This window comes from Cetorhinus maximus, chromosome 31, assembly GCF_964194155.1.
Source record: "Cetorhinus maximus chromosome 31, sCetMax3.hap1.1, whole genome shotgun sequence".
NCBI classification, from domain to species: Eukaryota; Metazoa; Chordata; class Chondrichthyes; order Lamniformes; family Cetorhinidae; genus Cetorhinus; species Cetorhinus maximus.
The window spans coordinates 6,319,172-6,332,389 of record NC_135909.1 but is presented as its reverse complement, the minus strand read 5'-3'; the positions used below and the strand labels follow the sequence as shown (position 1 = coordinate 6,332,389).

The following is a 13,218-nucleotide window of genomic DNA, read 5'->3' as shown; positions in this document are numbered from 1 at the left end:
GCCGTGCACCCTCACCCCAGACTTTCTGATTTCTGAGTGTAATGCCTCTCCAACTCTCTCCATCACCATGAGTTGTCTCAGTAACCACACACTCCCACCCACCCACCCACACACACACACACACACTCCTCCCCACCCACAAACACACACACCCACCCACCCACCCACAAACACACACTCCCACCCACCCACCAACACACACTCCCACCCACACACACACACTCCCACCCACCCACAAACACACACACCCACCCACCCACAAACACACACACACACCCACCCACCCACAAACACACACACACACCCACCCACCCACAAACACACACACCCACCCACCCACAAACACACACACCCACCCACCCACAAACACACACACCCACCCACCCACAAACACACACACCCACCCACCCACAAACACACACACCCACCCACCCACAAACACACACACCCACCCACCCACAAACACACACACCCACCCACCCACAAACACACACACCCACCCACCCACAAACACACACACCCACCCACCCACAAACACACACACCCACCCACCCACAAACACACACACCCACCCACCCACAAACACACACACCCACAAACACACACTCCCACCCACCCACCAACACACACTCCCACCCACCCACACACACACACCTACCCACCCACAAACACACACTCCCACCCACCCACAAACACACACAACACCCCCCAACACACCTACCCACAAACCCACAAACACACACTCCCACCCACCCACAAACACACACACATCCACACACAACACACCTACCCACAAACTCACACACATCCACACACAACACCCCACACACACACTCCCACCCAGCCACAAACACACACACCTACCCACCCACAAACACATACACAACACCCCCACCCATAAACTCTCACACACCCACACACAACACTCCACACACACACTCCTATCCACCCACAAACACACACAACACCCCCAACACACCTACCCACAAACTGACACACACACACACCTACTCACAAACACACACACAATACTCCCCCCACACACACAACCACCCACAAACACACCCCGCCCCACCCATAAATACACACACACCCACACACACAGATCCATACAGACACCCACAAATGTACACCTGCAAAGACACACCCACCCACACAAACACCTACACAACATTGAAACATCCATCCCGGCTCACATTGGTACCCAAATCCCCCCCCCTCTCCCCAGCTCTCCCCCACTCTCCCCCTGAATTGAGTTCAAGTTTCACCATCGGCTGTGGTGGGATTTGAACCCCGGTCCCCAGAACGTTACCCGGAACCCCTAGAATACCAGTCCAGTGACACGGCCACTACTCCATTACCTCCTCAGAGATGGCAAGTGCCAATTCAAGTACCTTTTTCCACTGTTTAAAAGGGTTTGGCTCTTCGGGGCAGTGAGTTTCAGACCCTCATCACCCACTGGGTGAAAAAATATTCTCCCTCAACTCCCCCCCGCCCCAAATCCTTCCATCAAACATTTTAAATCTACACCCACCCTGCTAAGGGGAAGAAGTCCTTCCTGTCCACTCGGTCTGGGTCCTGTATCATTTTATGCGCCCCAATTAAATCCCCCGTCATCCTCCTCTAATCCAAATAAAACAACCCCAGCCCAGCTAATCTTTCCTCACTGTTAAAATTCAACGTTTTGACTCCGAGAATCGCAGAAAGTTTACAGCACAGGATGAGGCCACTCGGCCCATCATGTCGGTGCCGGCCGATAAGCGAGCCATCCAGTCCAACCCCACTTTCCGGCGTTCGGTCTGTAGCCCCTGCAGGTTCCGGCACTTGAGGCGCAGATCTGGGCACCTTCTAAATGTGGTTGAGGGTTTCTGCCTCTGCTGCCCTTTCAGGCAGCGAGTTCCAGACCCCCACAACCCTCTGGGTGAATTTTTTTCCCCCCTCATCTCCCCTTTCTACCAATCACTTTAAATCTATGCCCCCTAGTCACTGACCTCTCTGCTGAGGTAAGTGGACCCTTCCCATCCGCTCTATCCAGGCCCCTCACAATTTTGTACAGCTCAGTCGAATCTCCCCTCAGCCTCCCCTGTTCCAAGGAGAACAACCCCAGCCCATCCAACCTCTCCTCATCGCTGCAATCTCCCAGTCCTGGGCAACATCCTCATTAAGTCTCCTCCGGACCCTCTCGAATGCAGTCACATCCTTCCTGTAATGGGATGACTGGAACCTGCACATTCCTGGAGACATTCATGTCAATCTCCTTTGCACCCATCAAGTGTGATCACATCCTTCCTGTAACGCGGTACACAGTATAGCTGTGGTCTAGCTAGCAGTTGGAGGTCTAGTGGTGCAGAGGGCAGCATCTCTGCCGCTAAGCCAGAAACTCCAGGTTCAAGTCCTGCTCCAGGACTGGCTGGTGTGTTCATATCATAACCAAACAGGTCAATTATTGACCTACATAAATCCTTCCACCATATGCCACTAGCAGACAGTAAGACTAGGAGAGATTCCAGGTTGACCATGTGATGGAGCCTCTAACATCACCATCTGTCGCTCCAGACTACAACATGCATAGAAAAGTGCAGGTTGCCCAGCAACAACAGCTCCCTAAGTGAACTATAACACACTGCCAACTAGCATCTCATACAGTTCTGAAAACCTCCCTGCCCTTATATATCCTATTCTCGGCTAATAAATGTCCCTCTATTCCACGACACTTCTCAAGTATCCTACTATCTATTGTATATTCCCTTGCACGGTAGCCCCCAGACATCTCTGGTTTAAATTCCATTCATCACTTTTCTGCCCACCTGCAGTCTACAACCATCTTCCTCAGAGGAACATAGGGGCAGCAGTAGGCCATTCGGCCCATCAAGCCTGCCCCGCCATTCAGTTAGAGCATAACTGATCGTCTACCTCAACACCACTTTCCCGCACTATCTCCATATCCCTTGATGACATTAGTCTCCAGAAATCTATCGCTCTCTGTCTTGAACATACTCAATGACTGAGCCTCCACGGCCCTCTGGGGTAGAGAATTCCAAAGCTTCACCACCCTCTGAGTGAAGAAATTCCTCCTCTTCCTGTCTTAAGAGGCCTGGCCCCTTATTCTGAGACTGTGTCCCCTGGTTCTAGGCTCCCCAGCCAGGGGGAAACATCCTATCCACATCCGCCCTGTAAGAATTCTGTAAGTTTCAATGTGATCACCTCTCATTTGTTGAAACTCTAGAGAATACAGACCCAGTCTCCTCAATCTCTTCTCATAGGACAATCCCACCATCCCAGTGATTAGTCTGGTGAACCTCCGCTGTACTCCCTCTATGGCAAGAACATCCTTCCTTAGATAAGGAGACCAAAACTGTACACAATACTCCAGGTGTGGTCTTATCAAGACTCTATACAATTGCAGCAAGACATCTTTACTCCTGTACTCAAATCCCCTGGCGATGAAGGCCAATGTACCATTTGCCTTCCTAATTGTTGCTGTACCTGCATGTGAGCTTCTAGTGACTCATGAACAAGGACACCCAGGTACCTCTGGACATCAACACTTCCCAACCTCTCACCGTTTAAGAAATATCCTGCCTTTCTGTTTTTGCTACCAAAGTGGATAACTTCACACTTATTCACGCTATATTCCATCTGCCATGTTCTAGCCCATTCACTTAGCCTGTCCAAGTCCCCTTGAAGCCTCCTTGCATCCTCCTCACAACTTACATTCCTGCCTAGTTTTGTGTCATAATTGCATCTCATTACCAACCACACCATCAATTTTTCTTACCATCTGCAAATCACTTAATCATGCTCACACATTTAAATCTAAATTGTTACTATACATCACAAACAACATGAGAGATCCTCCTCTCTTTTATGCAGAGAGTGACTCAGCCCCCTTTAATACAGAGATTGTCCCGCCCCCCCCCTCCCCTTTAACACAGAGAGTGACCCAGCCCCCTATAATACAGAGAGTGACCCGGCCCCCCCTCCCCTTTAATACAGAGAGTGACCCGGCCCCCTATAATACAGAGAGTGACCCGGCCCCCCCTCCCCTTTAATACAGAGAGTGACCCGGCCCCCCCTCCCCTATAATACAGAGAGTGACCCGGCCCCCCCTCCCCTTTAATACAGAGAGTGACCCGGCCCCCTATAATACAGAGAGTGACCCGGCCCCCCCTCCCCTTTAATACAGAGAGTGACCCGGCCCCCTTTAATACAGAGATTGTCCCGCCCCCCCCTCCCCTTTAACACAGAGAGTGACCCAGCCCCCTATAATACAGAGAGTGACCCGGCCCCCCCTCCCCTTTAATACAGAGAGTGACCCGGCCCCCTTTAATACAGAGAGTGACCCGGCCCCCTTTAATACAGAGAGTGACCCGGCCCCCCCCCCCTGTTTTATACAGAGATTGTCCCGCCCCCTTTAATACTGAGAGTGACCCGGCCCCCTTTAATACAGAGAGTGACCCGGCCCCCTTTAATACAGGGAGTGACCCGCCCCCCCCCTTTAATACAGGGAGTGACCCGCCCCCCCTCCCCCCTTTAATACAGGGAGTGACCCGCCCCCCCCTTTAATACAGGGAGTGACCCGCCCCCCCTCCCCCCTTTAATACAGGGAGTGACCCGCCCCCCCCTTTAATACAGGGAGTGACCCGCCCCCCCCCTTTAATACAGGGAGTGACCCGCCTCCCCCTTTAATACAGGGAGTGACCCGCCCCCCCCCTTTAATACAGGGAGTGACCCGCCCCCCCCTTTAATACAGGGAGTGACCCGCCCCCCCCCTTTAATACAGGGAGTGACCCGCCTCCCCCTTTAATACAGGGAGTGACCCGCCCCCCCATTTTATACAGATTGTCCCGCCCCCTTTGATACAGAGAATGACCCCGCCCCTTTTATTCAGGGTGACCCCACCCCTTTTATACAGCGTGACTACGCCCCCTTTTATATGGATTGACACCGCCCCCTTTTTATAGAGAGTGAACCCGCCCCATTTTATTCCGTGACCCACCCCGTCCCTTTTCTGCAGGGATAGTCCCGCCCTATTTTACACAGAGAATGTCCCGCCCCCTTTTATACAGAGTGACCCCGCCCCCCTTTAATTCTCGTTGCGGCTGGTGGCGGTGGGGGGAGGGGGCGCGCACGCGCATTGCTGCCCAGAGGACGCAAGGCCGCGGGGGAGCGAGACCGTTGACGTCGGGGCTGCGCGCGCACGCACGCAGCGTCGTTACGTCTAGCGGGAGGACGGGGGTGGCCGAGGCCGATTGTCCGTCAGTGAGAGTGAGAGAAAGACAGGGAGGGAGAGGGAGGCGCCAGCGGAATTCACCTCACCGTGATCGGAAATATAACATAAAACCCCGATAACAATAACCCCCCCGGGGCAGGATTTCCATCGGCTTCGACATTAACTCATCGGCGGGGAAATATCATCCGTCCGCCTGGTCCGATCGCGCTCCCGGCAGGAGGGAGTCATTGTGGAGCCATGTCGGAGGACGGGCGGCACTACAACGGTAAGGAGGGAGGGAGTGAGGGAGGGAGGGGCGGAGATAGTGAGGGGCAGGGAGGCGGTTTGACGGCCGCCAAGGGGATTGTTTAAATGGAGGGATTGAAGCGGCTCGAGGATCGGGGAAGTCTCCGAGGGAGAGAGAGGCCTAGGCCTGGACCACATTCCCCCCGCCCCCCACACACTGACCCCGCCCCCCACCCCCCCCACTCCACACACCCCCCCCACTCCACACACCCCCCCCACTCCACACACCCCCCCACTCCACACACCCCGCCCCCCACCCCCACCCCCCCACTGACCCCGCCCCCCACTCCCACCCCCACCCCCACCCCCCCACTCCACACTGACCCCCCCACTCCACACTGACCCCCCCCCACTCCACACTGACCCCCCCCACTCCACACTGACCCCCCCCCACTCCACACTGACCCCCCCACTCCACACTGACCCCCCCACTCCACACTGACCCACCCCACTCCACACTGACCCACCCCACTCCACACTGACCCACCCCACTCCACACTGACCCCCCCCACTCCACACTGACCCCCCTCCACTCCACACTGACCCCCCCCCCACTCCACACTGACCCCCCCCCCACTCCACACTGACCCCCCCCCACTCCACACTGACCCCGCCCCACTCCACACGGACCACCCCCACTCCACACTGACCCCCCCCCCACTCCACACTGACCCCCCCCACTCCACACTGATCCCCCCCACTCCACACTGACCCCCCCCACTCCACACTGACCCCCCCACTCCACACTGACCCACCCCACTCCACACTGACCCACCCCACTCCACACTGACCCCCCCCACTCCACACTGACCCCCCTCCACTCCACACTGACCCCCCCCCACTCCACACTGACCCCGCCCCACTCCACACTGACCCCCCCCACTCCACACTGACCCCCCCCACTCCACACTGACCCCCCCACTCCACACTGACCCCCCCCCCACTCCACACTGACCCCCCCCCACTCCACACTGACCCCCCCCACTCCACACTGACCCCCCCCACTGACCCCCCACACTGACCCCCCACACTCCACACTGACCCCCCCACACTGACCCCCCCACACTGACCCCCCCCCCACTCCACACTCCACACTGACCCCACCCCCCCAACTCCACACTGACCCCCCCCCAACTCCACACTGACCCCACCCCCCCCCAACTCCACACTGACCCCACCCCCCCCAACTCCACACTGACCCCACCCCCCCCCAACTCCACACTGAGCCCACCCCCCCCCAACTCCACACTGAGCCCACCCCCCCCAAATCCACACTGAGCCCACCCCCCCCAACTCCACACTGACCCCACCCCCCCCACTCCACACTGACCCCCCCCTCCACTCCACACTGACCCCCCCTCCACTCCACACTGACCCCCCCCTCCACTCCACACTGACCCCCCCCTCCACTCCACACTGACCCCCCCTCCACTCCACACTGACCCCCCCTCCACTCCACACTGACCCCCCCCTCACTCCACACTGACCCCCCCTCACTCCACACTGAGCCCCCTCACTCCACACTGACCCCCCTCCACTCCACACTGACCGCCCCCACTCCACACTGACCCCCCCCCCACTCCACACTGACCCCCCCACTCCACACTGACCCCCCCACTCCACACTGACCCCCCCCACTCCACACTGACCCCCCCCACTCCACACTGACCCCGCCCCAACCCCCACCCCCACACACTCCCACACTGATCCCCCCCACTCCACACTGACCCCCCCCACCACCACTCCACACTGACCCCCCCCACTCCACACTGACCCCCCCTCCACCCTACCCCCCGCCCCCCTCCACACTTGCCCTCGCTCCCCTCCACACTCGCCCTCGCTCCCCTCCACACTCGCCCTCGCTCCCCTCCACACTCGCCCTCGCTCCCCTCCACACTCGCCCTCGCTCCCCTCCACACTCGCCCTCGCTCCCCTCCACACTCGCCCTCGCTCCCCTCCACACACGCCCTCGCTCCCCGCACACCCTCTCCCCGCCCCCCGCACACCCTCTCCCCGCCCCCCGCACACCCTCTCCCCGCCCCCCGCACACCCTCTCCCCGCCCCCCGCACACCCTCTCCCCGCCCCCCGCACACCCTCTCCCCGCCCCCCGCACACCCTCTCCCCGCCCCCCGCACACCCTCTCCCCGCCCCCCGCACACCCTCTCCCCGCCCCCCGCACACCCTCTCCCCGCCCCCCGCACACCCTCTCCCCGCACACCCTCCCCCCGCACACCCTCTCCCCGCACACCCTCTCCCCGCCCCCCGCACACCCTCTCCCCGCCCCCCGCACACCCTCTCCCCGCCCCCCGCACACCCTCTCCCCGCCCCCCGCACACCCTCTCCCCGCCCCCCGCACACCCTCTCCCCGCCCCCCGCACACCCTCTCCCCGCCCCCCGCACACCCTCTCCCCGCCCCCCGCACACCCTCTCCCCGCCCCCCGCACACCCTCTCCCCGCCCCCCGCACACCCTCTCCCCGCCCCCCGCACACCCTCTCCCCGCCCCCCGCACACCCTCTCCCCGCCCCCCGCACACCCTCTCCCCGCCCCCCGCACACCCTCTCCCCGCCCCCCGCACACCCTCTCCCCGCCCCCCGCACACCCTCTCCCCGCCCCCCGCACACCCTCTCCCCGCCCCCCGCACACCCTCTCCCCGCCCCCCGCACACCCTCTCCCCGCCCCCCGCACACCCTCTCCCCGCCCCCCGCACACCCTCTCCCCGCCCCCCGCACACCCTCTCCCCGCCCCCCGCACACCCTCTCCCCGCCCCCCGCACACCCTCTCCCCGCCCCCCGCACACCCTCTCCCCGCCCCCCGCACACCCTCTCCCCGCCCCCCGCACACCCTCTCCCCGCCCCCCGCACACCCTCTCCCCGCCCCCCGCACACCCTCTCCCCGCCCCCCGCACACCCTCTCCCCGCCCCCCGCACACCCTCTCCCCGCCCCCCGCACACTATCGTCGATCACGTAGTTGCACAATTTAATATGTTGAAATCCTTTGAAAATCAGGTGTGCTGTGTCTCATGTGCTAACTGGTTAATGGTTGCCCTGGGGATAGCTAGGGTCCAAATCAACTTGAGGCTTATCTGCCATGTTAGTGAGAGCTACGAAAGATGGAAAACACCTCCTTTGGGCAGGCATACATTTTTACAAAGACCTGTCGGTACAGCACCTTGGCAGCAGACGCCAACTCCAAAAACAGCCCACAGTGACCCTTGGCAGCTTCGTTTGTGACGCTTATGGCAGAACCTGCCTGTCAAGGGTTGACCTTCACAGCCATCGGCAAAGGTGTTCAAAATGAAATGTATTCAACGATGGGGCATGCACATCCTCCGGGGTAGGGAATTCCAAAGATTCACAACCAGTTGAGTGAAGAAAGTTCTCCTCAGCTCAGCCCTAAATGATCGGCCCCTTATCCTGACTTTGTGACCCCACGTTCCAGATTCCCCAAACCGGAGAAACAATCTCTCTTTCTTTCTATCCTGTACAAGTCCCTTCACAATCTTGTATGTTTCATCACTTCTCATTTTCCTAACCTCCGGAGAGAATAGGCCCAATTTCCTCAACCTCCATTGTAGGACACCTTTCTCATCCCAGCGACCAATCTAGTGAACCTTTGCTGTACCACCTCCAGTGCAAGTATACCCTTCAGTAAACAGGGAGACCAAAACGGCACACAGTATTCCACCAGAGACCTGTCTAATAATAGCAACACTTGCTCCAATCCCCTTCCAATAAAGGCCAGCATTTTGCTTGTTTTTTCTGAGGGTTGTTAGTCTTAGCAACTTTCTTCCTCAAAAGGCATTGGAAGCAGAGCCTTTGAATATTTTTAAGGCAGAGGTAGATTGTTGATAAGCAAAGGGATGAAAGGTTATCAAGGGCAGGTGGGAATGTGGAGTTGGGGTTACAATTCGATCAGCCATGATCCTACTGAATAGTGGAGCAGGCTCGAGGGACCGAGTGGCCCTCTTCTGTTCCGTGTTCGCATGCTTGCTCTGTCTATACGTTAACTTTGTGTGTTCCCTGAGTACACCCAGGTCCCTCTGAACATCAACATCTACAAGTTTCAAACCTTTTTTAAATAAAAGAAAATCTGCTTTTCTATTCTTACAATCAAAGTGAATGATTCCCCCCCTCACACTTCCCCAAATTATACCCCATCGGCCACGTTGAGCCCACTCAATTAACCTGCCTACACCTCTTTGCAGTCTCTGTGTCCTCCTTACAGCTTGCATTCCCACTTTGGATCATCAGTAAACTTAGATTCATTACGTTCTGTCTTTTCATCTGAGTCATTCATATAGACTGGAACTAGCTGAGGCCCCAGCCCTGATCCTTGCAGCACGCCAAGTTACAGCGTGCCCTGCAGTGCATCTTGTAAATGTTACACGCTGCTGCTACTGTGCGTCGGTGGTGGAGGGACTAAATGTTTGTGGTGCCAATCAAGCAGCTTGTGCTGTGTAGATGGTGGACAGGCTCTAGGGAGTCAGGAGGTGAGTTACTCGTCGCACGATCCCTAGCCTCTGACCTGCTCTTGTAGCCACAGCATTTATATGGCTAGTCCAGTTCAGTTTCTGGTCAATGGTAACCCCCCGAGGATGTTGATAGTGGGGGATTCAGTGATGGTAATGCCATTGAATGTCAAGGGGCTGTGGCTAGATTCTCTCTTGTTGGAGATGGTCATTACCTGACACTTGTGTGACGTAAATGTTACTTGCCACTTGTCAGCTCAAGCCTGGATATTGTCCAGGTCTTGCTGCATTTGGACATGGGCTGCTTCGGTATCTGAGGAGTTGCGAATGGTGCTGAATATGTGCAATCATCAGCGAACATCCCCACTTCAATGTTAGGTACACAGGTGATTAAAATGTCACAAACAGGTACACAAAATAATCAAAAAGGCTCATGGAATGCTGATCTTTATATCTGGAGGACTGGATCACAAGTGGGTAGAAGTCAGGCTTCAGCTGTACAAAGCCCTGGTTAGGCCACACCTGGAGTCACTGGAAGTAGCTCTGGGCACCACAGCTTAGGAAGGATATATTGGCCTTGGAGGGAGCACAGTGTAGATTTACCAGAATAATACCTGGACTCCAAGGGTTAAACGACGGGTTGGATTGGTCCTGCTTTTTGTGTACAGGACATACCTGGGCAATTTTCCACATAGCTGGGTAGATGCCAGTGTTGTAGCTGTACTGGAACAACTTGGCTAGTGGCACGCCAAGCTCTGGAGCATAAGTCTTCAGTACTATTGCCGGAATGTTGTCAGGGCCCATAGCTTTTGCTGTATCCAGTGCCTTCAGCCGTTTCTTGATATCACGTGGAGTGAATTGAATTGGCTGAAGACTGGCGTCTGTGATGCTGGGGACCTCCGGAAATACTATCAATACTATCAAATCTCTTAACCTCCGGAGCAGAACAATTCTAGCTTTTTCAGTGTCTCCAAAGCACTCAAGTTTCTCTAGAGATAAAAACAAAAAACTACTGCGGATGCTGGAAATCCAAAACAAAAACAGAATTACCTGGAAAAACTCAGCAGTTGAGGACTCGAAACGTCAACTCTTTCCTTCTCCGCCGATGCTGCCAGACCTGCTGAGTTTTTCCAGGTAATTCTGTTTTTGTTTTGCTCAAGTTTCTCTACCTTGGTATCATTCTAGTAAATCTCCTCTGCACCCTCCCCAAAACACCCACATCCACCCTAACGTGTGGTGCTCAGAATTGAACACAGTACTGCAACTGGTGTCAACCAATGTTTTATAAAGATTGAGCATAACTTCCTTGTTTTTGTTCTCTGTCTCAACTAGTGAAGCAGAAGATCCCATGTGCTTTTGTGACAGCCTTCTCAAAAAGTATCCTGTCACCTTTCAAAGATTTCTGTGCATACACCCTGCTCTCCCTGTTCCTGCACCCCTCTAAAATAGGCTAGGGTTGTTTTCCTTAGAGCAGAGAAGGCAGAAGGGGGACATTATAGAGGTATATAACATTATGAGGGGCATAGATGGGGTAGATAGGAAGAAACTTTTCCCCTTAGTGGAGCTGTCAATAACCAGGGGGCATAGATATAAGGTAAGGGGCAGGAGGTTTAAAGAGGACTTGCGGAACGTTTTTTTCACCCAGAGGGTGGTTGGAATCTGGAACTCACTGCTTGAGGGGGTGGTAAAGGCAGGAACCCTCACAACATTTAGAAATATTTAGATGAGCACTTGAAATGCCATAGCATACAGGGCTACAGGCCAAGTGCTGGAAAATGGGATTAGAACAGATAGGTGCTTGATGGCCGGCACGGACAAGATGGGCTGAAGGGCTTGTTTCTGTGTTGTATGACTCTATGACTCTATAACTTGAAAATGCCCATTTACCCCTGCTTTTATCTTCCTGTCTGTTAATTAACCCTCTATCTATGCTCTTATATTACCCCCAGCTCCATGAGATCTTGTTTTTTGACCTTTTGTATGGCATCTTTTCGGAAGTCTTTTGGAAATCCAAGTATGCTGCATCTGCTGGTTCCTCTTTATCTACCCTACCAGCTATATCTACCCTTCTTGCGATATCCTCAAAAAACTCGAATACCTTTGTCAGGCATGATTTCCCTTTCGTACGACCATGTTGGCTTTATCTGATTGTACTATGATTTTCTAAAGCGCATTGTTAAGACTTCCTTAATAACTGAGTTCAGCATTTTTCCAACGACTAATGTTGGGTGTCATATAGTTCAAAATGTATGGATTCCATCACGGTTATGCTCAGTACAGGAAATGGGTTGTTGATCTTGACATGAGGATGTGTGGAATACCCGGATGTAGCCAACTACACTCAGTTCAGAGCAGTGGGAATGGCTGGCAGTCAGGTTGGACTGGTCCAATGGTGTGCTTTCGATTTGTTATCACTTGTGTGCTCTGCATTTTATACCAGTGTATTCATGCTGAGAGAAGAATCGTAAATTGAAGGTGTGTAGAACTTCCTAGTGATAGTTGTTTTTCTCTAGTCGTGCAGGACTGTTTAACGGTTACACCATTGCGTTTTGACATTTGACGCCAAGTAAATTGTGTTGACTGCTTTCCACCTAGGAGAGACGATTGAGATCCGGCAAACTATCCGTTTTAGGTGGCGTGCCTTCATTTAGTGCACCTTTGCTGACATTGTGAAGGCCAGTCCTTCAGAGGCAGGCTTTGCCCCAAGCTCCACACATGAAACTGCCAAGTGACATTGTTATGTTCATTTATGGAGCCTGTAGCCAAGCTGCTGTAACCGCTGGTCATCGTGGGTAGAGGGCAGCAGCCCACGGGAGGTGTCGCCATTTCCCTCTTTCGCCAACCAGTGACTCCCAGGTGCGATAGTTGTTGTTTAGGGCCTGCATGTCACACTTGCGAGCATCCTTGAAGCAGAGCCTCGATGCCCCATTGGTCGCCTGGCTCCAGCTACCTCACCACACGGAAGGCCCTTGAGTATGCAACAGTCTTCCTTCCTGTGGATGTGCCCCATCCACCGAGGCTGCCTCTATTTGATCAGTGCCAACACACTTGGGAGCTCTTCCTTATTGGAGGATATCAAGTAAAGATCAGGAAGTGATTTGAAGTTGTAATCTGAGGGGTCAATGACAGTGATAATACTTGAACCATGAGCTCGAATATTGCCTAATACCTCTCGGCTAAGCCATCGTCTGTAAATATTTGTGAATCTAGATGTGTAGTTTGCTATTAT

At 55.2% G+C, this 13,218-nt stretch overlaps 1 protein-coding gene across 3 annotated transcripts in view; it reads left to right on the top strand.

The window, feature by feature from the left end:
- The first annotated feature begins 5,204 nt into the window (after positions 1-5,204).
- LOC144670498 (nuclear RNA export factor 1-like) overlaps positions 5,205-13,218 on the top strand; it is a 75,005-nt gene continuing 66,991 nt past the window's right edge. For 2 of the 3 annotated variants that reach the window (XM_078532997.1, XM_078532994.1), the window contains exon 1: positions 5,229-5,498. In XM_078532997.1, the coding sequence (XP_078389123.1) occupies positions 5,471-5,498 (28 nt within the window). In that variant the 5' untranslated portion in view covers positions 5,229-5,470. Of the gene's footprint in view, positions 5,499-13,218 lie in introns of all 3 variants that reach the window. The other variant, XM_078532995.1, reaches the window with a different exon arrangement.